Below are 25182 nucleotides of genomic sequence, written 5' to 3' on the forward strand. Positions count from 1 at the left end.
CACAATGGGTTCTTAAACTGGACCGGAGGGCCGGAACAAAAGCATGGATGGAGTGTTTGTGTGAACTAATATAAATTCAAAGTAAACATCATTACATAAAAGGGTACGGTCTTTTTTTTTTTTAGTTTTATTCATTTCAAACGGGCCGGATCCGGCCCACGGGCCATAGTTTGCCCACGGCTGGTCTAAAGCCAGGTAGTCTGAAGAGGTATGGGACACACATCCCATTACCTGAGTTCACAGCCCCGCGTCTGCCCAGGATGCAGTGTAATCCGAGGCTGAAAACTGACCAAGACTCATGTGGTCATGAGCTGGGCCAGCAGAGATGGTACGAACCCCAGCGCAGGCTTGTAAATGCGCCTGCCGTTTATTTTTACTGCAGCCAGCGAGAGACCATCTTGATGATGCCACTCTCTTCAAAGCTTTACAAACCACAAAAAAACACCGAGTCACATTATTACTTTATTTTCCTTTTTTTTAAATGCAACATTCAAGTCATCCGACATACAGAAATTCCTATGGCTCTTTACACATTTTGTTCTCTCAAAAGTTAGGCATTTTAGCTTTGAGATGAAGAAAATCATCCCACTTAAAATGGCAACATTTCTGAAAAACAGGTTTCCTATTTGTGATGGGAAACTGACTTCCCGTCTACTCCCCCCAAAACTCCTCCAGTCCAGAGCTACAGGAAGACAGTTCACAACCCTGGCTAACATGTGGTGCCCATGCAGAGAGGGGGCTCCGAAGCAACAAGCGCTGTTAACTTTAGAAACAAGCAACTTCTTTATTGTACAGCATAAGAATACTGGAGAAAAGCATCATTTCCCTTTTAACCCTTTTACTGTTTTGCCTCCACCCAGGTTACTGCGTACCAAGCGGCTATGAATCGTAAAAACCTACTGATTTAAAGTCCCTGAAATGCATGCAACTTAGAACTTGCTAACGCACACAGTCAGTTCCCAGGCTCTAAGCCTGCTTTTTATTGAGATGGTGGTGCTGGGTCACCAGCTGTGTCTGTCGTGCTGCCGGGGTTTGGAGTGGCTGCTGCTTTGGCATCTGGCTGCTGGGCTTCGGCTTTGGGATCTTCCTCATTTCCGGCACTTTTCTTGCCCTTGTCTGCTGCCATGGCCCCCATGATTTCCTGCAGTGGCGGGTCGCTTTCAAGGGAGCTGGGCTGGAATTCATAAACCTGGACTTGACCTGGGACATCGATTGCTTTCTGTTCAAGTTTTTCCAGGATGGTCTGAACCTTCCTGACTCCATCTCTCCTGGCCTGACGGACATCAGCTCGTCCTTCAGGGTCTACCGAATCCAGAGCCAGTAGCTCTTTGGTCAAATACTCTTCGATCATCAGGTACTTTTTGTCCGTCTTCTTACCTTCGAAGTTGTCCACAGCCTGCTCCAGCCCTTGTACCTTCTCCAGGATGGCTTCCACTTTCAGCACACCTGGATGTTTGCGGGGTGCCTCAGCTTCTCCTGGCTTTTGGGGTGTGGCTTCTGCTGGGGCAGGGCTGGGGGCTGCCCTCTCTTCTGCAGCCACATTCTTGGGGGATGGGGGGACAGCAGCAGGGGCAGGGCTGGGAGCAGGGCTGGGCACCGGAGCAGAAGGAACCTTTATTTCCACCTTCTCCGAAGGAGGTGGGGGTTTCTGAGCAGCAGGCTGGGAATCCCCCTCCTTGCGGATCACATGAATCGGGATGTGTCCAGCAGGGAGGTCTGAACCCGCTGGGCCGGGTCTGCTTTCTGGTTTGTTTTCAGGTTGTGGGACAAAGGAAGATTCTCGGTGGGTCATGGGCTGCTGAAAGAGGCAAGGACACAAAGGTATTTTTAATAACTGGCTGAGAGTCACAGGATGTTGTTCGTAGCTAGCATAATACTGATTAGAAAGCAAGCTGGGGAATGGCTTTTTAAAAAAGTTTAACAGTACAGAGATTTTCAAAGTCAATTAACAGCTGTTACAAAATAAACATGCACTAATCACGTGTGTGACCAAACCATGGGTCATGCTCCCATTCATCACCTTGGCCTATTTATTAGTCTGTGACCTCTCCCTGGATTTTTCTGTAGTTGGCATTCTTAGGGCAATAAAAAGAAAACCAATATAATTTTCAAAAAGGAAAATACTAAAAGCTCATGCTGACCACTGAGCTAGTTGAGCTCAAAGCAAAGTCCTGGGCGACTCAGACTCTCAGGTGAGGCAGCTGTGGAGGGTTAATTGCCACTTGTCCCCTTCCTTACGCTGTGGGGACAGTCCCTGCTCCGGGTCTTCCCATCTCCTGTTTCAGAAAAGTTATAATTTCTTTTAACATATGTCAGCCTAGTGGTTTCTGCCCAGAATGACATCTTTTTTGAGACCAGGCAAGATGCCCCAGAGAGTTAACCCTGTAGGAACTTCGCTGGGCACATCTGTGCCAGAACTGCCACTCAGCGGAGCATTTCTGCACTGACTTCGGTTGCACAGGCCTCGGAGAGCCTCTTTAACGCGACTGTAAGTTAGAGCCATCCTGTTTTTAATGAGCTGTGCTTAGAACCACAACATTGGCTCTTCCACTTTAGGTGAATATCTAAAACCCCTTAAAAACCCCACACCCAATTCCATCCACTGGGAAATAAGAATTGGATTACATTATTTCTAAAGTATTTCCCATTTAAAATACTAAATTCCACTATAATGTTCAGTTGGCTCAAATCCTTATAAGCCTCCAAAAAGGGATCTTTGAACAGCTATCTGGGTGGATGGGACGACTACTGGTCTGGGCATGGGAGTTTTCAGTGGAGACTGGGGCAGGGGTTCATCACAAACAAGGCTAATGAAGGGAAGTGAAACGGGATTAAATATTATTTTACCATTTATGGGGAACATGTGGGAAAGACATGAGGGGGAAAAACTCTAGCTCTCTAAATGGGCACCTCTTTCCTGGGATTACTGAGCCCGAGGAAGGACCTGGGGGGCACTTCGCTGTCTGAATGCCAGCAACCTCCTTTCCCACCAAATCTCTCCTGCCAACCCAGGCATCCTCAACATTGGCCCTTATCAGTCATGAACCAGCCACATATCTCTTTGGGCTTTAAAATAACGGCTGGGCCCAGCCGGCGTGGCTCAGTAGTTGACCGTCAACCTATGAACCAGAAGGTCAGGGTTTGATTCCCGGTCAGGGCGCATGCCCAGGTTGCAGGCTTGATCCCTAGTGGGGTGCGTGCGAGAGGCAGCCGATCAATGATTTTCTCTCATCCTTGATGTTTCTCTCTCTCTCTCTCTCTCTCTCTCTCTCTCTCTCTCTCTCTCTCTCTCTTCCTCTCTGAAGTCAATAAAAATGTATTTTAAAAAAATAAAACAAGGGCTGGGTAAGAAGTGATTTTAGAAACATTTAAAAGGGATTGCTTTATGGCTATACTCTTCAAAAGGTCAAGATCACAAAAGCAATGAAAGATTGCAGGAGACTAATGAGAAATGACTAAGTGCAGTGCTCATGATCCTAGATGAGATCCCGGGACGGGAAACTGTGATAAAGGAGATTTGAAAATGGACTGTGTATTAGGTACCAGTATTGTAAGGTTGTGACATTTCCTGAATCTGATCATTCTACTGTGGTTCTGAATGAGAAGGTCTTTTGCTTAGGAAAATATTTACTGAAGTAGTTAAGGGTAAAGGGGCACGATATCTAACAACTAAATTTCAAACAACCGCAATATATAGGGTAAGATATATATAGAGAGAAGAAATGACAAAGCCAACAGCAAAACGTTAACAGTGAATAAGGGTGAAGGGTATACTGGACTTTTTTTTGTATGATTCTTACAACTCCTCTGTAAGGTTGAAGCTAATTTACAAACAAAAGAGGCTAAAAAAAAAACATAGTAAGAGGATGATGCTCTGTTCCAGGGCTCTGGACGTGTCACTATTTGTAGTAAAAAGATACCCTGCATTTGTTTACAGAGGGACTTCCCTCTAAAAACTGTGGCAGAGAATTAATGCAGCTGCTCAAGTTGCAGCCAGAGGGGGCTTAGGGCTGCTGAGCTACATGACCTCCTCCTCCGGAACCCACGCCCCAGTCTCCACTGAAGGAGCAGAAGGCCATGCCCAGACCAGAGGTAGCCCCATCCTCCCAGACGGCCGGCTCATGGACAGACAGTATGGTCTACCAAAGGAGTAAGGGATGGTTTCTGCCGTCAAGCTCGTAGCTAAGGGGAGGAGATAAAAATGAACACTGGACATGCACAGAGCAATCCCGTGCTGCACTGTAAGGGACTCATGAGGCGCCGTGAGATAGGTGAGTGGACTTCACGGAGGCCAGACTGGCTTGTCCCTTGCAGGATAGGGAGAACCTGGACTGTGAAGGCATTTCAAGGAGGGGCTCAGCACGGGCAAAGGCACGGACGTGGGAAGGACAGAATGGGCGGAGTAGAGAAGGGGGATCGGGGAGGAAGGAGCAAGTTGCCTGGAAGATGAGGCTGTGGCTGGGGTGTGGAGGGGCCTGAAGGGCCCTGAAAGGCAGGCACTAAGACACCCGGGCCCTAGGTGTGTGAGTGATGATGCATTTTGCCCAGCTGTTTCCCATTGTGATGGTTGGAGCCTGCCCCCAAGGCAGATGCACTGAAAAAAGAGCAAAAGCTATAGAAAGCACTGAGGATGTACAGCCAGCCTTGGTCCTGTATTACTCAGTGACCAGCCATTTTAGGATCTCACTTTCCCGTTACATGTATGGGACCCAGGGAGGCCTGATTGGGAGGGGAGTGGGGGGTGGGGTGGCAGAGAACTTGCACAGAGCTCCTTGCCCCTAAAGAGATGCTGCCGTAGCTAGTCTGGCAAGACCAACTCTCCTACCTGAGGCCTGTTGACCACGGTTTGCACACGCCTGGGCGACGGGGAGTGCACTGGTGTGCTGCCTCTGGCTGGAGAGCTCTCCCGGCTGGACGCACCCAGGACAGGCGATCGGAATGGGGATGTTGCCCGCCGGGGCTCCCCCTCATCCCCCTGGATCTTGTGGTACACGGGCTGGTGGGTCTGGTATTCACCCTGCTGAGCTGGGTGATGGGTCTTCTGGGCCTGGTGGAAGGGCTGGGCTGCCGGCCGGGAGACGTTCTGCTCGTGGATCACAGGGATGGGGATGTAGCCCCGGGGGAGCTGGTGGCTGCCCAGGCTGCTCCTGCCGGAGGAGGGGGGCAGGCTGGCTGAGGAGGATGAGGACGAGCAGTCTGAGGTGGCTGGAGACTGGGATCGCTGCAAGACATAAAGGGTAGAGGTGTGGCCCCATACAGGACCCTCTGCCTGGCACTCTGACCCGCCTCCATTATGTGCTCAGGGCAACAGGTCTCACAGGACCTCCCATGTGTTAGCCTTTATTTTCAAACTGTAGTGTTTGGGCTGAGAGCCCTGCAGTCAAGAGGCCTGGGTTCCGATTCTTACCAGCTCAACCGCTTCTGTATGGTTCCACCACACAGAAAAGGGCACCCTCTCCCTCACCGGGCTGGCCTGAAGCTTAAGTAAAACAACCTGTGTATGTGCTGGGCACAAGTCCCACAAACAAGAAGCGCGACACATTGTATTTGTTATTATATGTCGCTTTGCTTCCTTCTTCCTGTTAACCCTTTCCCTGCTAATCCACAGAGAACTCAGCTGGGCACCGGGAGCTGCGTTCCCCCGCGTGGCCCAAGACAGGCCAGGCCCTTTCCCTTCTATTCACATAGGAAACCAGGAGGGCGTTTCCCCGGCCGGCTTCTGAGGGTCCTGCTAGCACAAATTCGTTAAGATTTCTCTGATGTGTCACTTCTGGTTTTTACAGCAAAAACATTATAAGTATAGGTGCTGCTTCTCCAAGAAACGCCATGTGCCTCCCAGTGTTCTGCTTGGGGCTTTTTACCCCAAGCAGACAGCGGAGCCAGACCCCTGGAACAGAGCCAAGGGAGGCAACCCCAACACTGGGTGCAGACACGGGGCGAGCATTCGTGCCTAAGACTGTGCCAATGTCTGCAGCCAGGAAAACCAAGAGGACTTACCGCTCAGGAACCCTCCTGGGTCCACTGGCCCTCAAATCTGGGCTAAGCACCGACTCAGTAGTGGCTTCGGCCTTAAAACCCTACCACAGAGCAGCCGCCTTCCTGACTCCCATTCAAACCATGGGACCCTGTGAGGGCAGCTATGCTGTCTCATTTTCATACCAATATAGGTCCAAGCAGCTAATCCTTTTCTGTAAGCACTGAACTTAACTAACAAACAGCTCTGTGTTTCTGAATAGAAAGGCCAGTGAAGGAGCAGCAGGTTAGGAACCAGACCGCCAGGCTCGTCCTAGCGATGACACATCTGGACCGAACTCCTTACCCTTCTGGGCCGCAGCCCCTGAACTACAAAAACGAGCCATGATCCCTGCCCACCTGAAACACACCTGTCCAATGCTGGCGGGCATGTGGGCTGTCGAGCTGGTTTTGCTGGGTGACCTCTGCTGCTGCAGGCCAGGCCCAGATGCCCTGCATTTTATCAGGTGCCAGGCCCAGGGTGCTGGCAGGGTCTGATGCCAGCCTAAGGAACACAAGACTCCCAGGTCGCATTCACAGGCCCAAGAGCCAGGCCTCTCCTTACCTCGGGTCTGTGGGAGGCTGGGGGCTGGGCTGCCACAGCTGCTCCCGCCTGTCCACACTGTTTGTCGGTCTGGGTGGCTTCCGGCGCTCCCTGCAGAGGTGACTGGGACCTCTGAGGAGCCGCAGTGGCGGCCTCGGTTCGGAATCGCTGGGCCCCGGGCTGGGGAACGGCAAAGAAATGGTGCGGCGGCCGGCTGTTGAGGCCTTCGTGGAGGACGGGAATGGCAATGTAGCCTGGTCGGAGCTGGGGGTACACAATCTGGCCTTCCCTAGCGGGCAGTAGCCGGGGGCCCTCCCGGGAAGGGCCATTTGCAGAGGACGGAGTGTCCTAAAATAAAAGGAGAAACACAGACGGGTTAGAAACTAGGATGGAAACACTTCTGAAGAGGAAAGAACATGGTGCTGAGTGCCCTCATCTTCCAGGGTGACCCCGGCCCCCGCACCAGCCAGCTCGGCTGGGCACAGGGAGCACAGCTGCACCCCACTTCTGCCAGACCCCCCTCCCTACAGAGGCCGCTCTCTGGCCAGCAGGTTAAGAATTAGAGACATCAGGGGAAATCAGACAGGCCGAGGTATCTGCTGAGCACAAGAGAGGTCTCCCTCTCCCACTCTGGGAAGACAGGCCTCGTTTCTGGGGCAACCAGGCAGCACTGTGGGCAGGGAAGCCACTGTCTATCCCCCAAGCCTCCGGGACCCAGATGCGAGGAGGTGTACGGAGGCGTCAATCCCAACTCGCTAACCAGAGCCAGCTTCTCTGCTTCTCAAAGCAGTTTGGCGCAGTGGACAGAGTGTCAGCCCTCAGACTGAAGGGTCCCGGTTTCGATTCTGGTCAAGGGCATGTACCTTGATTGCAGGCTCGATCCTCAGCCCTGGTCGGACGTGTGCAGGAGGCAAACAATCGATGTCTCTCTCTCACATGATGTTTCTTTCTCTCTGTTTCTCCCCCTCCCATCCACTCTCTAAAAAGGAAAAACATCCTCGGGGAGGATTAACAACAACAAGGCCCGCGGTTTCCTAACAATGCAGAGTGGCACTGGCCTCAAACACAGGCCACAGCTTGGAGACCTCCGCAGAGAAGGGGCAGCAGGGGGAAGCTGCCTTCTCTGGAATATTTCCAGAATAAGCTGAGAGAGAGAGAGAGAGAGAGAGAGAGAGAGAGAGAGAGAGAGAGAGAGAGAGAGAGAGAACGAGAACACACAAGGAACGCAGAAGCTGCACAGGATGAAAACAAAACCCAGGGATTACATGTGCTGGATTTCTGATGCCAACAAAGCCTGCTTGGTGAGGAGCGGCTGGGGTCCCCCCATGTCCTCTCAGGAAGTTCTCCCTTTAGTGGCCTGGCTATTTTGGGAGCCTGGAGAAGGCTAAGTTCCAGATGTACCACAGAGAGATCTTGTTTCAGATGACAAGGCTGGCCAGTCGCTCACCGGGCAATGTCACTTCTCACCAGGCAGAGGCTGGGCAACCGAAGCCGGGAGCCCCCAGCTGGGTCCTGCCTGTCTCCTGAGCATTACATAGGTTGGGGCTGTGGGTTCGTGCCACTTACTGGTATGCACATCCGAAGGGATCAACTATTAAGAAGGAGAAGGATCCCCACTTCAGAAGGCATCTCTGAACTAGGGACAAACGCCCAAGACTGAGATTCTAGGAGCTTGCTGGGTGCGTAACTCAGCTGTCAGTGAGAGAAGCTAAGGGCCAATCTACATTTGAGCGATGGACACTGTAATTCTGCCATGTTTCTATATTTGTGTGCACCAGTGGCTGACCCGGAATTTAGCCCTTTCAAGCTCATCAATGCTTCCCTCCTGCTGAGCCCCCGCCCAGGGCCTCCAGCACCCAGGAGAGCCAAGGGTGTCGCAGTGTCCTTGGGGACATCAACTAAAGGCACTCTCAGATTAGAATCCCCACGTGCTCAGGGCAGCCGCATTATTTTAGCCTGCTCAATTCTGAGGTCACCCAAGAGCAGGGAGTGCGTCCAGGTTTCACATTCAAAATCGAATTCCTGCCGTGAGACTGGCACCAAAGGGAGGCAGCAAGAAACACCAGGAAGCCCTGTGCTACGTGGTGTTGGCTCCTAGCATGCCGCCAGGCTCAACTCGGGGTCTGGACAAGTCGTGGGAGGTCTGTGCTGGCTGCCCAGGGGCACTGCCTCCTCCAGGAAACCACAAAAGCCTCACGAATCTGCACACTCCACGGAGCTGGGCAGTTAGCAAGCCCTCATCCACGGACTACCTCCTGGTGAACGTCCTGCTACTGAGGTGCTCGGTACGATGAGTGGCCAAACCAGCAAGTGCGATCCCTGCCCGCTGGGGCTTACCCAGGACAGGTCAGCCCTGGCCGGTGAGGCTCCGTTGGTAGGATGTCGTCCCATGAGCCAGGAGGTTGCTGGTTGGATTCCTGGGGGGCGTGCAGGAGGCAGCCAATTCATGTTGTGCTCTCACATCGATGTTTCTCTCCTTTCTCCCTCTCCCTTCAGAAATCAACAAACTATTCTTAAAAATAAAATAAAAGGTTTAAGGCTGAATTAAACAAATGGGAAGCCCCACTACCTGGACAGCACGGGAGGCCCTGCAGATGGGGAGGCGTGTGGGCAAAGACGTGGGCTTTTCCAGTTCGGATGGGTCTCTCCTAGAGGGTGACGTTCATTCTGACCTCCATTAGTGACAGTTCTGGGACAATTCTCTTAACTCTGTGAGCCTTCCTCCCTTTATCCAGAAAATGGAGCTAGCAATGCCCACGTCACAGGACTGCTGTGAGGTTTTATGAGAGGTCCAGAGGGATGGGATGCCCAGGAGCCCGAAACACATGTGAGTTCCCTCCCTAAGTAGGCATGCGATTATGCTACTCACACCCCAAAGTGTCAAAGGAATCAAAACTGAACGACAAAGTTACCAGACGGTGACTGGAGTCAGAATGGTGGCCGCCCCGGAGGAAATGGCAGGGACTGGGGAGTCTTGAAAGGACCTTTTGAGGGAACGGAAATGTACTCTATCTTGTTCTGGGTAGTGATACATGGGTGCACGCCTATGTACAGATCTACAAAACTACCAATCTACCGAACTTCTCTGGAAACCCCCCCCTCCCCCCGCTCCCCCCATTGCCCGTCCCCGGCCACATTCCACCTACACCAACTGGTTTCCACAGGTGAGGCTGCCAACCCTCCCCCTCCCCACAGCCAGCAGTCAGCTGTGCCTCCAACCCAGACCCTTCCAGGCCTGGAGACCATAGGCCCTCCTGGGGAAACCCCTGGATCCAGGAGGCCCTGGGGCGGCCTGCCAAGAGCTGTGCATTTTATGCATCTCACTGAATAATTCTGCACCTCAAGGATAGAGAAAAGGCAAGGAAGAGGAAGGGGGGGGTAATGTTGCCTGCCCGAGGGCTGGACAGCAGACTGATCCCCAGAGCCGATATTCTGCCGGGGTGCCACGTGGGGCCAGCGGAGGAAAGCCTGTGGTCACTGTAGGCAGGTGTGGGGGTCAGAGCAGCGCTGAGAAGGGGGTGGCCCTTGAGGGGGTGCTGAGCTGAAAGTCTGGAGAGGCCCCATGTCCTCTGTGTGTGAGGTGCTGACAAGTGGCCTCACCAAGATGGGAGGAATCGAAAGGAGAAACCAGGGCATGTCAGGAAATAAGAGAAGTCAGGGCAGAGCGGGGGCCAAGGGCATGGCCTGGGAGGAAGAGGGAGGGAAGGGGCCAAGACGCGAGTTCTGACCCTGGACTGGCTGAACGATGGTGCTGCCGCTGGCACAGGTGGAAGGCAGGGATGGTTTCGGGCGGCCGGGAGTATGCCGCTCCTGCAGTGCTAGGCCTGCACTCCTGGCTCCGTGTGAATGAAATGTCCCCTTTATCCATTTAATAAAAAACCACGGTGACAGAAGGAGCCTGGACTTGGGGTGGTGAGCACACGATACAATATACAGGTAATGTATCATAGAATTGTACCCCTGAAATCTATATAATTTTATTAACCAACTAGAGGCCTGATGCACAAAGTCTGTGCAAGGGTAGGCCCTCACAGCCGCCCCGCTGCTGCCTTGGCTCTCGCAGCCCCAGCTTCGTCCAGAAGGTCGTCTGGACGGTCGTTCTGCTGTTCGATCTAATTAGCACATTAGCTCTTTATTATATAGGATGCCACCCCTATGCATTCAACAAAAAATAAACAAGCAAACCAAGCAGCTCCTCATGAGCCTCAAGTCTAAAAGGCAGTGCCTTCCCTCCCACTACGGTGGGGTTTTGTTTAGCAAATCACTGCTTTAGGTCAATTAATAAATCACATCAGTTTTACAGAGCAGGCAACTAAGTACGCCCACATGGACGGAGAATTAAACCAAGAATGAAACTCCCGCCTGTATCAAGGTCTGTCCAGGAATGCGGACCCACCTTCTACTGTGTCTCTCACTAGGGCCTGGTCAACAGCAGTGGTTACTAACTAAAAAGCACCGCCCGAAAGGTCATTAAATTGCCTGTTCTAGCTTCTATGGTGTTTTCATCACAACACAGTAAAAAATAGATATTTTTTAAATTAAGAACGTTTTAAAATATATAACATTTATGATCCTCCTAGAATATGACTCAAGTTCTAGCCAAGTCCAGAAAAAGCCTATTGGTTAAGCCAGAAGCTTTCACAGACGACTCACTATCTGCCCCCCTCTGACTTCATGGGGACCCCACCTCCTTGGGGTTCTTCTGTGTGATCATGTGATAGGGACTGAGCATGATCACATGATAGGGCCAGGCATGACTACAGTGACCAAGCAGATGAGGGCCAATCCTTGCCTCATCATGACCTGCCTGTAGCTTAAGGAGTCATGATGGCACCACAGGAATTATTTTCTTTCTTTTTTTATTAACCCTTACCTGAGGATATGTTTAGAGAGAGGAAGGAAGGGAGGGAGAGGTAGAGAGGGAAACATCGATGTGAGAGAGAAACATGGATAGGTTGCCTCCCGTACGCACCCCTGACCGCCCCCGACGGGGGATGGAACCTGCAACCTTTCCGTGTACAGGATGACACTCCAACCAGCTGAGCAGTCCGACCAGGGCAGGAATTGTTTTCCAGGGAAGCTCAGCTCATTATCCTTATCTTTGGCCAAAGACAAGGAATACATACATACACACAAACCCAATTAGGAGGAGGGGGTCAATGGGGGGAAGAGGGGACTTATGTAATACTTTTAACAACAAAGAATTATTTAAAAAAAAAAAATTAGGAAAAAGCCGACACCCTGACTTCGCTGCTTCTCTCATTGCATTAATTTGTAAATTCATAAAATTTAATTCTCCTTTCTCGTTTGCACACACAGTAAAATCCTCCGCAGTGTGTCTCAGAGAGCACCAAACAACTCCACGAGGCAGCCAGGACAAAAAGCAGGAAGAGCTACCCCAGATGAGCCGCAATTTGCCCTCCTGAACACAAGGTAACGTTACTAGAGAAGCCTGGGGTTAGGGTCTGAGCTCGGGTGAGCCCTGGAATTTACGTAAGCCTTGTCTGCTGAACAGCACATCTACACTTCATTACTTGTTTTTATCCCAATGTGGGCGCTAGGGGACAGCGAGGGGACGTGGGAGGTGGCTGCACTGGGTCCTAATCCAGGTTCTGTCCTAACAGGTGTGCGACGCCAGCAGCTCGCATCCCCTCTCTGGTCCTCAGCTCCCTCAGCTATAGAAGGAAGGGGAGGCCCAGATGTTTTGTAAACAGTGTTTCTCAGACTCGGGGGGCGGGGGGCGGGGGTAGGGGGTGGGGAGGGCTTCAGAGCACCCAGGAAATGCAAAACAAAACCAAACCGCTGAGCCCAGCCCCAACCAAGTCTGATTCAATAGGCGTGGGACGGCCAACCAGAAGTGCACCGAGAAACACTGACCTAAGGAAGTTCCCTCCAGCACTGCCAGGCTCTGCGGCCTCTGATTTCCCAGGTCCCCACTTGTGCAGTACGTTTCTACATAAAGCTCAAAACAAGGAAACGGGGATTTCACAGAAATCTAGAAAAGACCGCTCCTCCTGCACCCAGTTAAGTCATATCAGAAGGTGCCTCGTCAGTACAGCCCATCGGTCTCATAAATCGTATCGGAAACCGCTGGAACTCCTGGTGCCCCTCCAGTTTCACATACCAAACCAACGAAGGAGAAGCTACTGAGCCCGCAAGACTCCGGCCTTAGAAGCAGGGCAGGACCAGCCCCTGGGCACCTGCAAGGCACATGCTGATGACTACTGGGTGTTATACATGCAGCGCCTTAGCTGCTTTGGGGACAACCGGGGAGCAGGGTGTGCCTCGACCCATCCACAGTTGGTTCCCTGTAACAAAGAGTGACCTCTGAACCCTAAAAAACTGTCCCACTGCAAGCCCCCAACCTCAGCTCCACGGGGCAGCACCCTGTGGGCTCAGCACCCGCCCAGCACAGCTCCCATCAGTGTGGTCTGAATGGAGGCCAGCAGCAGGGAACTCTGAGGACTGCCCCGGAGTCGGCCGAGGGCACTGGAGTCTGAAGGAGGACACAGATGCTAACAACCGGGTTTTCAGGCCGGAGTGGCTCCGTTGTGCCATGTGCACTGAAAGGCTGCCAGTTCAATTCCCAGTCAGGCCACATACCTGGGTTGTAGATTAGGTTTCAGGCTGGGGCACATATAGAAAGAAGGCAACTGATCAATGTTCCTCTCTCTCCCTCTGTCTTCCTCTCTCTCTAAAGTCAATAAAAATATACATAAAAAAAGAAATGAATTAAGTAGTATTGCTATCCTATATAATAAAAGGCTAATATGCAAACAGACTGAACCGCAGAATGACCAGTCACTATGATGTGCACTGACCACCAAGGGGCAGACGCTCAATGCAGGAGCTGCCCCCTGGTGGTCAGTGCACTTCCACAGGGGGAGCTCCATTCAGCCACAAGCCGGGCTCACGGCTGGCGAGTGCAGTGGCGGTGGCGGGAGCCTCTCCTGCCTCCACAGCACCACTAAGGACCCCTGGGGGGATGTCCGACTGATGGCTTAGGCCCACTCCCAGACTGTGAGAGGGCGCAGGCCAGACAGAGGGACCCCCCCTCCCAGTGCACGAATGTCGTACACCGGGCCTCTAGTTTGATAGAGAAACAGTTATTTTTATGTTCACAGCCAAACTCAAATTTCTTCAGTTCCCACTGGATTGTGATAAAGGGTCTCTCCCACACCTCCAGCCCTGTTTTGGGCATACAATAGGCAAAATCTGAATAATAAGTGAAGGCCACACCCACCAAAGTCTATTTACACCAAAGCCTAATTCCTCAGTGTCTCATCAGGTTGGTAATGAGCCTGTTAGATTTAGAAGCCCCTTATCTAAGTCTTAAGAATACTGATGAGCAAGGGGAACATCTTCTCTGCTGAGAACTGTATCTAAAGTCCCATGACCTGGGAGCAAACACACCAGAAATAACTATAGGGACCGGAGCCCTAAACACCCCTCTCCCTCCAACAGGCCCCAGCCGGCTGCTCTGAAGGGGCCTGCACTCGGGACAAACTCACCGCTGAGAACCCACACCCAACTTGCAGTGACCATGGCTCCTCACACACATGCTGAGACCAAGCCAAGCCAGGCTGGGGCAGGGGGACCTGCTTGGGAGCAGAAGATCCATTGGTGTCCCCCCAAAATCCTCAGTGCTTCCCCCACCAGGGGAGTGGTTTCCAGGCTAGGCCCCAGCACCTCCAGCTGCGTTTTCCCTGCCGGAAGGAGTGCTCGGGGCTCAGAGTCAGCTCCCGGCCTCCCCAGTCCCCAGCCCCTAGAGTCCTCAAGGATTCCATGCAGATGTGGCCCAAGGTCACAGGGAAGTTACTGCAGAACCAGGCTGAGAACTCCGGTCACCAGGCTCCCAGCTCCTGAACTCACAGCTACAGGAAATCCAAAACTACCGACCTCCTCTTCAGGGGGGGAAGAGGGGGGCAGACAGAGTAGAAGCACTTTTTAAAATCACCTAGAGCCTGAATCACAGATGGAAAAGTACCTGAAATTCCCATCCCAGGAAACAGACTGTCTGAAGTTAGATAAAAGCGACCTCCTGTTACATTCCATGGGTTTCTCAAGCACTTCTCTCATACTGTGGTTGAACACTGGTCAACCAATTGGCTCTTCCACCTGCTAGAAGCCAACCACGAAAGTGTTTGTTGGTATCAGGGTGCAGGGTTTCAACTGACATGCATTTTGCATAAAACACAATTTCCCAAAAGAAAAAAATCTTCAGTTCATCCACCGTGGCTTAGAGAACCCCTCTGACTGACGGTGGCAGTCTTGGGGGGACTCTCCCCCCCACCCTGGACACTGGTGGAAGGAGACTCAGTTCAAGTGATTCAAGGGGGTAAGAGGAGGCCTTGCTTCTGAGAAACAAGACTTCCCATCTATCTGCGAGCCGACAGACCCAGGTCCAACCCGAACTGTCTACCGCATGCGGAAGTCAAATGCCTGCCTGAGCCTTTCTGAGGACTGCACACACGTGGCAGGTCAGGCCCTGACTCATGACCTTACGTATGCCATCCCCCATGATCCTCAGAGCTATGACCCTTACAGCCTTCCCCCAGGATCCTTCTGTATGTCCATTTTACAGAAGGGGAGACTGAGGCTCTCGGAGGGTAAGTGATTTATCTGAGACCACTAGCACCTGATACCAAGACCAGGATGTGTTAACCCTTTCACTGTTACTGCCACACCCGTACGCTGTGGCTAACGTCTTCAAATCCATCTTCCTGGGGTTAAACGCAGCAAGAGAGAAAATGCTTCACTTTGCCTGGCTGAGCTGGGCCGAGGCTCAGACCTGGAACATTCAGTTCCAGTGTGCTCTGGGCCAGGAAGCCAGCGCTGCTGCTGAGTCACTGCCTGGCTGAGGCAGGGCAGGGAGACAGTGAGAGTGAGGGTGCTGGGCTCACTTCAGTCACCACATTTCTTCCTACCCGGGCAAGAGAGCTGGTCCTGCTCGGACACTCAGGATCCCCAGGACTAATCTGGAGGATTCAGAAAATGAAGTGGCCGCCTTCCCTCCTGCACATGCATGGGCTTTCATTCATTCAGTGTCTAAGAAGAATCTAAAATAAATGGGAAACTGCCAGTCCACATTAATGAACTGAGGAAGTTACTGGTTTGTTCTTCAGCAGGATGCTAAGGAATTTGCGGTGGGCAGTCTCAGCTCAATCGCTCCGTACTGGGAGCCCTTGGGAGCCGTGCTGTTTACGGGCTCCTGATAGAGGCAGCGAGCAATCTGCAATCCCTGGCTTTTCTGAATTGACAGTGAATAAGCAGCTCACTCTGTGGTGTCTGATCTCACTGTCGGCCACAGGGGGTAAGAAACTATCAGAGCGCCGCGGCTCTCTGTGCAGCTGTGGGTCTGGCAGTGACGTTCAGCAACCGCGTCTCCAGCAGGCCTGCTCCAAGACGCTGTGTCACCGGCGGGGACACCCAGAGAAAGTCTCTACAGACCCAGAAGAATGAACCTAGGGCAGTGATGGTGAGCCTATGACACGCATGTCAGAGGTGACACGTGAACTCATTTTTTGGGTTGATTTTTCTTTGTTAAATGACATTTAAATATATAAAATAAATATCAAAAATATAAGTCTTTGTTTTACTACAGTTGCAAATATCAAAAAAGTTCTATATGGGACACGGCACCAAAGTTAAGTGAGGGTTTTTCAAAATGCTGACACGCCGAGCTCAAAAGGTTCGCCATCACTGGCCTAGGGGATCGATACTAAAGCCTCTATGGAGAAAAGGCCATTCAGAAATGTGATGAAGGAGAACAGTAAAAAAAAAAAAAAAAAAAGGAGGAGGGAAAGAAAGGCGATGAAAAGGAACCAGCTCTCGGGGACAGCCTGCCTCCTAACCCAGGAGGTGCAGGAAACGCTTGGAGAATGGCAGTGAAGGGGGCAGAGGTGCCCTCTATAATATAGCGTCTATGTGGCCCTTAACACCATGACTGCAGAGAGCAGGCATCAGCGAGTTCAGATGGGATGAGTGAGTGAGTGAAGACGCGGCCCATCTCCTAAGCTCAGACCCAGGCTCGGAAACGAGCCAGCATTTCTCATCCGCGGTACAGAGATGCAATCGGCTGCCGATTACTGGGGCTATGCCTGGCGAGCTCTGAGTGTGAAGGACTTTCAAGAAGGCCCACTGGGGGCAAGTCTGTCACCCCTGCTGGCTGTCGGGTGGGGGCAATCTCTGGCCACACCAGCCAGTTCCGCGTTGTCTCAGCTGCCAGGCCTCAGGCCAGACACACCCCCTCTCCAAGTCTGTTTTCTCATAGAGAAGGTGCACCTGAATGTTTCTATTTTAGGGAGCTGCTTTGAGGACTTAAAGAGATAAGGTTTGTGAAATCACCCACCAGTGTCTGGCACAACCGTATAAATATGAACCCCAAAAATATTGGGTTCATGCCTTCCTAAAGAAACTCTCTGATTAAGCTTTTGCAAGCTGCCTGGCTTCCTGAATAGGTGCCAAGCCCCTCCCTGCAAGAAATCTTCATAGAAATATGCGAAGATTCTATAACCCCAGATATTGCACACAGTCGCGCAATGCCAAGGGAGGGGTGGGGGTTAGCTCCCATGTCTGCCCCAGGAGGGGATCTGGAGCGAGTCTAGCTGTGAGTCCGGGAGCTGAGGCCGAGGAGAGTCCCGGGGTGCAGACTTGATTCGGGAGCAATGGGGAGCCGGCAGGGGCTGGAGAATTCCAGGCAGGTAGGACAGGTTTCTTCAGGGTTCACCAGCACTAGTGGGTCCTCACAAGATTCCTACCCAGCAAGGCCTTTGTCTTACACTTCATTTTTTCTCCGTCAAGTGTCTTAAATATTTTTGTTGTTGTTAATCCTCACCAATGGACATTTTTCCATTAACTTTTTTTTTTTTTTTTAAAGATATATTTTATTGATTTTTCACAGAGAGGAAGGGAGAGAGATAGAGAGCCAGAAACATCGATGAGAGAGAAACATCGATCAGCTGCCTCCTGCACACTCCCCACTGGGGATGCGCCCACAACCAAGGTACATGCCCTTGACCGGAATCGAACCTGGGACCTTTCAGTCCGCAGGCCGACGCTCTATCCACTGAGCCAAACCGGTTTCGGCTAACTTTTTTTTTTTAGAGAGTAGGAGGGGGAGAGACAGACAGAGAAACATCGATGTGAGAGAGACATTAATTAGCTGCCTCCTTCACGCACCCTCATCAGGGCCGGGAATCGAGCCTGCAACTGAGTACGCGCCCTTGACAGGAATCAAACCGGAGACCCCTCAGTCCATGGGCCGATGCTCTATCCACAGAACCAAACCCGGAGACCCCTCAGTCCATGGGCCGATGCTCTATCCACAGAACCAAACCCGGAGACCCCTCAGTCCATGGGCCGATGCTCTATCCACAGAACCAAACCCGGAGACCCCTCAGTCCATGGGCCGATGCTCTATCCACAGAACCAAACCGGCTGGGGCAAGTATCTCAAATATTTAAGAGCCAGCTTAAACCAGCAAAAATGTAGAGAAAGAGTAGGTTTGGATTATGCACAGCTTTCTATTCTTGATGATAAACATCAGATCATTTTCAACCGTCAATAGGAAATGACAAACATGTAGAGTGGCTTATGTAAGGCAACCGTGTGTCATTCCAGGGAGGAGGACAGCGCTAATCATGCCTCATGGGAGGTACGAAGCTTTCTGACTCACAACCAGCCCCAACAGCATGAAGCAGCTTAAGCCTTCCCGGCCCTGGCTAACGTCAACCGCCGCCACGCCACCGTGGCTGTGTACAGACTCTACCCTCGTAAAGGGCAAATCTACTGGACGCAACGGGGGACAAGTTATGCTCAGGCCCTGCACAAGCCTAACACAGGCTGTTCTTTAGCGGGGAAATGAGGGCCTTGGCTGAGCTGGACTTGCAAGGCGTCTGGCCAGCTCTCTATCCACACTGCTCATCAGTGGCAAAGGAATCTGCAACTCGCTGGAAATTCACAGGGCAGAATGGCCACTCCCTCCCTCACTGCTCTGATCCTTCCAAGCAGCAGAGCGCTTGCAATCCACCTGCAAAGAGCAAAATGACCTCATCTTCAAGGAAAACCAGGAGGCTCTGCCGAACCTGAAGCGGAATAAATGGTGTCTCTACTTCAATCGTAACTCAAAACGTTTCCAATTTCCTCTGAAAGGATGTCTCTACCTCTCTCGCAGGACCTGAGGATCATCTGTCAAATTATGACGGGCGGGCGGGCTTCTGCTGGAGGGCGAGACAGGAAGGAAACACTGACTCGCGCTTTCTTGGGGTGCAGGAGGGTCTGGGAACCTCCCTGAGTCTGACCCTTCCCCACACCTAGCACTGTCACCCGCCAGGCTCCATCCCTCCCCACATCACCCCCCCCCCCCCCCCCCATATTCACACTCCTAGAAGCCAGGCACTGGGGAGTTTCACTAAGAAGGAAAGTGAGGGATTCCAGGGCCTACACGCAGGCCTACCGTCCTCTCAGTCACAATCTGCCACCTCCTTCCCCTCAGATGAGATCAATGCCACTCAGTGACTCCAAAAGCAAGTCTGGCAGATTCAAGAATCATCAGGAAAGCTTTTCTGAGTCTCAGATTTCTGGGCCCTACCCTGAGCAATTGGGATTCAACATGGGGTGGGGACAGTGGGTGACACAACTGGCAATCTGTGTTCTTAAAAAGGTTTCCCTGAGCGCTGGCCTGTGTTGGTCAGTGGTTAGAGCATCAGCTCTCACATTGAAGGGTCTCAGGTTCAATTACCGGTCAAGGGCAAGTACCTAGGTTGTAGGTTTGATCCCCAGCACCGGTCAGGGCACATGCAGCAGGCAACTGATTGATATGTGTGTGTCTCTCTCCCCTCCTCCCTTCCACTCTAAATATCAATAGTAGGGGCTTGATCCCCAGTGTGGGGCATGCAGAAGGTAGCCAATCAATGATTCTCTCTCATCATTGATGTTTGTATCTCTCTCTCCTTTCCTCTCTGAAATCAATAAAAATATATTTAAAAATCAATGGAAAAAATATCCTCAGGTGAGGATTAACAAAATAATAATAATCTCCTATATATATAAAAGGCTAAGTGACTGACCATACATACGTCCGACTGTCCAGCCGGTACATATGATGTGCACTGACGATTTAAAAATAAATGTTGACTCGCACATGCGTGATACATGTAAAGCTCTCGCTGGCGCCAATTGCATGCATGGGTTTCAATCTGTCATTGCTGATGGTGAATTTGGTTGTTTTTGTTGACATTCTGAAGCTGAAAGAAAGCGGTGGCATCGACAGAATATGTCTGAAGACCAACTATTGGCACAACGTACCTCTGACACTTCATCTCGGCCTCTTCTATTATAGAAAAAGGGCAAATAGCGATATTAAAATATTTCTTCTAATTAATTTCTTTTCAATGTGCACGAATCCGTGCACTGGGCCACTAGTGAGAATACTAATAATAAAAGCTTCCCTGGAGACTGCCATGCTTGGAATTGTGCTGGCGACCTCCAAGACCTGGAGAGCTAGGCAAGCCCTGCTCCTGGAGGGAGGGTCTCCCTCTGGTCCCAGGCGGGTTTGTGACAGAGCAATGCAGTGACACACTCCCGTGGAGTTGGCCATTGTTTATTCAGTGAGAACCCAGAGGAGGGGCTGCAAGGGAACTGCATCTCCTGACTCCCAAGCGAACGCCAACCTCTCTGCCAGGGAGGCGGCTGGACTGGTATGAACTTGCCGGAGATTAGTGGGAAGCCCATGTGGGCAGAAAATCGATATCCAGGAAGACTGCAGGTGGGAGGTTCACTGAGAATGGAGCTGGATAAAGCCCAGCGCCTTTGCCTCCAGCTGTCCCCCCTCTGCACTGAAGGGCAACACTGCTTTCACTCCCCCGCTCCCCCCGGGGAAAGATGGGGATAAAGTCACTCTCACCACCCCAGGGGAATGTGGGAGGATCAACTGCGAGAAGACAGAGGAGAAGGCTAACTGAAAGCCGTTCCTTTACCAACATGGCTCCACTGTAAACACTCGGAAACTGTCTTCCCCTAGAGGGCTTTCTGTGCTATTCCTGCTCAGTGAATAGCTCTCGGTTGACTGATAGCATCTCCAAGGTAAGGATGCTTGGAGGGTCCCCTTAGCTCAGCTCAGCTCCTCCAAAGCAGCCCTTGGTTTGGTGCCAGGGCGCTTGTCTCAGCACGCACTAAGAAACCAACTTCTGCCCTGGCGGGTCTGGTTCAGAGGATAGAGCACCGGCCCATGGACTCAAGGGTCCCAGGTTCCATTCCGGTCAAGGGCACGTGCCCTGGTTGCAGGCTCGATCCCCAGTAGGGGGTGTGCAGGAGACAGCCAATCAATGATTCTCTCTCATCATTGATGTTTCTATCTCTCCCTCTCCCTTCCTCTCTAAAATCAATTTAAAAAAAATAAGATAAATTGCTCAGTAGTTAGAGCTCAGGCCCGTGGACTGAAGGGTCCCAGGTTCAATTCCAGTCAAGGGCACATCCTTTGGTTGCAGGCTCAATCCCCAGCCTCCGTCAGGGTATGTCAGGGAGATAACCAATCAATGTGTCTCTCTCACATCGATGTTACCCTCTGTCTCTCCTCCTCTCTTCCACTCTCTCTGAGAATCAATGGGGAGAAAAATATCCTTGGGTGAGGATTAACCAAAAAAAGAACCGATTTCTCATATAAAGTAATACTGAAAGGCTTTCCATTGTATCTGGTCTGGAGTAGGGTGTAAGTCATGTAAGTGAAACTGAACTAGTCATCCAGATATTCTGTGTATATCAAAGCAGAGATTCAAAAGCAACGAAGTCCAAAGAGCTAATGAACTGGATGTTAGTTTTCACCTGATGTGTTGGTTCCGTGCTGAGAAATCGCAAGTAATTAACTTGGTAAGGAGAACTCTTTTCTTGAGTTGATCACAACCAGCCATCACCATTCACGTAATCACAGCACAGAAATCAGCCACCCGATCCTTGGCGATCAGAAGGACACAAAAATAATCAAGTATTCCAGCCCGCACACTTCAGGCTTCCTACAAATTCAAGATGCTTCTACCTTCTTCCGGACAGATACACTGCCTCTTCTCAAGGCTTTCTGGTGTGGTTCTCTCTTTGCTATTAGTATTAGCTGAGAGGCCTTTGCAAGCACACTTCAACTGAGTTTTTCTTTCAATATAATAAAGGGGCTGAGCGAAAAGATCTCTAAGGACCTTTCAACGTTAAAATTCGAACTTGAATTTTCAAGTCAACTTTTCCAGCATCAGACTTCTGACTTAGTAGCTCTTATTTTCTGTGTTGAGAAGAAGAGTAATTCAACCTGCTTTTTTCCACCCTCAGACGCTTTATGAAACCACAGCCTAAGCCATCCATCCGATGGGTGCACAAAGATCTCAACTTGCTGGGTGAGTTTCATGTTGAAAACAAAGTGCTGGCAACCTGGGTCTTATACTGCACTCCTAGTGGATATGTTCAAACTTGACCTTCACTCACAACAAAGGGTGCCAGCAAATTGACTGTCCCTGTCTCTATAGGAAGGAAGCCTGAAAATGATTGTTTTTTTAACCACACTAAAGATCTAGCCCTAGCAAATTTGGCTCAGTGGATAGAGCGTCATCCTGGGGACTGAAGGGCCCTGGGTTCGATTCCGGTCAAGGGCACATGCCTGGGTTGCAGGCTTGATCCCCAATAGGGGGCGTGCAGAAGGCAGCCAATCAATGAATCTCTCTTATCATTGATGTTTCTATCTCTCTCTCCCTTTTCCTTCCTCTCTGAAATCAAGAAAAATATGTTAAAAAAGAAAAAAGAAAAAGAGAAATCTACATCCACACAGACTGCAGTAAGAGAGCTGGTTTGAAATGAGCATTAGTTTCACCCAATGATGGGCTGAACAGACAGACACACACACACAAATAAACGTATAATTATGGCTCTTGTACTAATTACAGCCGCTTGTACTAATTTTCAGAAATAAATATACAATTAATTTCTTATAAATGTCAGTTGCTGAATGTACAATATTTCATCATTGGGCACTAGAGTTTTATCAATATTTTAAAGAAAAAAAGTTCATAAAATAAAGGTAAATAATATAAATCTTTCTTCTAAAATAATAGCTTTTAAAGTATTTTTAACTTTGTGGATTTTTATGTCTTCAAAATAACTTACCAGTCCTTTAGGGCTTTTATTTTCATTTTGTCCAGAACAGCATTTACAGTTACCCTTTAGGTAAATTTACTTTTTTGTTTAAACCTCACCCGAGGGTATTTTTAACTGACTTTTTTAGGGAAAGTAAGGGAGAGAGAGAGAGAGAGAGAGAGAAACATCGGTTGCTTCCCCTGACCAGGAATTGAACCCAATGGAACCCATAATCTTTTGGTATACAGGACGACACTCCAACCAACTGAACCACCCGGCCAGGACTAAGTATATTTCCTTCTGGGGAAAAAAAAAAAGAGCTCAAATTTATAAATAATTGCACAATTTTTTGTGCAATTAGTTATAATTTTTAAAATGAGACTCATTTCAATTTTTTTATTTTCAGATTGCCATGCTCCTAGGGTTAAGTACTTATCCTTGCCTATATGTAAGTGGAGCATACTTCTGCTGTGCTCACCAAAGTATTCCTACTCGGTTATTTGTGTATTAAAAGCCAGTCCTGGGCGTCTCAATACCATAACAAGGAAGGGAATGGATGCCCTTTCTTCCCCCGTGAGGCGGTGTCGTAAGGCGATGGCCAGCTCGGAGCAGGCTCACCTCCTCGGCTCAGGAGAAGCCTGTTTCAGCAGGTCACCCCGGAGCGGACCCCCACCGGAGGTCTCACACAATCCCATTTTAATTTCAAATCGAAAAAGGAAAGGAAGGAAGGAAAGGGGGGAATGGGTTTACATGCGTCTCCCGAGTCACTGTCGGAGCCGGGGGCCCGGCCGAGGTACCCCTGGACCGAGCCGAGGAGCCCGGGAGCGGACGCCGCGCCCACCCGCCCGGCCTGCGCACGGCCCCTGGCGCCGCCGAGGCGCGTCCGCCGAGCGAAACCACCACCTCCCCCCGGGCGGCCGGCGGCGACCGGGCCTGGCCCGGGCCCGGGGTGCTGACCGGCCGGCCGCCCCTCGCGGGGCCCGGGCCAGCTCCGGCCACCGGCCCGCAGACCCTCCAATCGAGCCGGCGGACGGGGCCGGACGCCACCGCGCGGGACGCACTTCCCGACCGACCCCCGGGGACACCCGGCGGCCAGGGACCGAAGTCCCACCGGGGCCTCCCCTCGCCCCACGCCGGCCCAGGGCGGCCCGGGAGCGGGCTCGTAGGGGCGCAGCGGGCCGCCCCGGGAGCTGGGGCCGCCCGGAGGTCTCGCGGCCGACCCCTGGGGCCGGGGCGCGGCGGGCACGGGCGCCTCCAGCCCCGCGGCCGGGCCCAGCCCCCGCTCGCCGTCCAGGTGGGGGCCTGGCTCACCTTGGGGCCCTCGGGGGGCACGCGCGGGTCGTTCCACGTGGTGGTGCGGCTGTTGTGATCCACGAAGAAGGGCCAGCCGGTCTGCGGGTCGATCTTGATCTCCCAGCCGGGCGGCAGGGGGTCGCGGTCGCCGTTGCCGGACGCCGTCTGCATCATAGGCGAGTGGGTGGCAGCGCTCATGCTGGGTCGGGTCGGGGTCGGCCCGGAGGGGAGGCCGCCGGGGTGCGGGGTGCCGGGTGCCGGGTCGCGGGGTGCTGGGCCTTCAGGCGCCGAGTCGCTCGCGGGCCGCGGCCGGAGCAGGAGCCGTGCGCGCCGCCGACGTGTCCGGGAAACCGGCGCCGGGCACCTTTATGAATTAAAGGAGGGGGTGACGTGGCCCGAGAGGGGTGGAAGTGTCTGGAAACGGCCTCCTCGCTGCCAAAGGGGACGGAGGAGATAAAGGGAGGCAGCAACTGGCCGGCTAGAAACTTCTGGTCCCATCCAGAGAAGTTGGCGGCGCGCGGCTGGAGCGGAGCTCCGCCCTGAGTCATCGGCTATAATCGTGCGCGCCGGGCGGGGCGGGGCGGGGCCTCGGGTAGGCCGCCCCTCCCCCCCGCTTCCCCTCCCCCCTCCCCCAGCCTCGGGGTCCCCCCTGCGGCTGGGGGCGTCGTCTGAATGCCCCCCGGCCAGTGTCAGTTTTCAGATACGCTCCTCTCTTGGGAGCCGCGGGGGGGACTCCCGGGGCTGGAGTCCGCTCTCGGGGTGCGAGCTGCGGCTCCTTCGTATAAAAACAAAGTCATCGTTAGCCTTGAAAGTCGCTGGTTTTAAGCTGGAGTTTCGCCCACGGGCCCCCTCCCCCTCGCCCACCCCCACCCCCTTTGGCTCCCTCCTGGACTGATGCTCCGGACACTGGAGTCTCTCAGTTACGTTTTAATCACTGTTTTTGTCCTCTGGGCTCAGGAATGTGGATCTGACTGAGAAAGCCAGGGAGAAAATGGATGTGCGAGTGGAAATTCACCTGCCTGCCTTTTGAAACCCAAAGAGAATGCAAGATTGCATCAGCAGCGCATAGTTTTATGCTCCGGTATCTCAGTTACAGAAACTACCATTGCAGCAAACAACTGTAAGAAAAAAATCGCATTCTTTGGAGCTCTAGTCCTTTTTATGGCGGAGGTTGGTTTTCGCTGTCTTAAATCTTGACATAGATTTAGGAAGTAAGGACC

The 25182-nt window shown here is 52.0% G+C and overlaps 1 protein-coding gene across 3 annotated transcripts; it reads right to left on the bottom strand.

The window, feature by feature from the left end:
* Positions 1–449: 449 nt before the first annotated feature.
* Positions 450–24503, bottom strand: BAG3 (BAG cochaperone 3). 3 transcript variants are annotated; one of them, XM_036335781.1, is made up of 4 exons: positions 23981–24503; positions 6578–6904; positions 4826–5221; positions 450–1795 (listed from the first exon to the last, which is right to left on the bottom strand). In XM_036335781.1, exons 1-4 carry the CDS (start codon positions 24158–24160, stop codon positions 980–982), a joined length of 1719 nt encoding a protein of 572 aa, XP_036191674.1. In that variant the 5' UTR covers positions 24161–24503; the 3' UTR covers positions 450–979. The 3 variants fall into 3 exon arrangements, with proteins under 3 accessions (XP_036191674.1, XP_036191673.1, XP_036191675.1); XM_036335780.1 differs by having other exon boundaries at positions 450–1798; positions 23981–24502; XM_036335782.1 differs by lacking the exon at positions 23981–24503 and adding an exon at positions 8894–8962 and having other exon boundaries at positions 450–1798.
* Between the last annotated feature and the right edge of the window lie 679 nt (positions 24504–25182).

Source organism: Myotis myotis, unplaced genomic scaffold (assembly GCF_014108235.1).
Source record: "Myotis myotis isolate mMyoMyo1 unplaced genomic scaffold, mMyoMyo1.p scaffold_m19_p_15, whole genome shotgun sequence".
Taxonomy (NCBI): Eukaryota; Metazoa; Chordata; class Mammalia; order Chiroptera; family Vespertilionidae; genus Myotis; species Myotis myotis.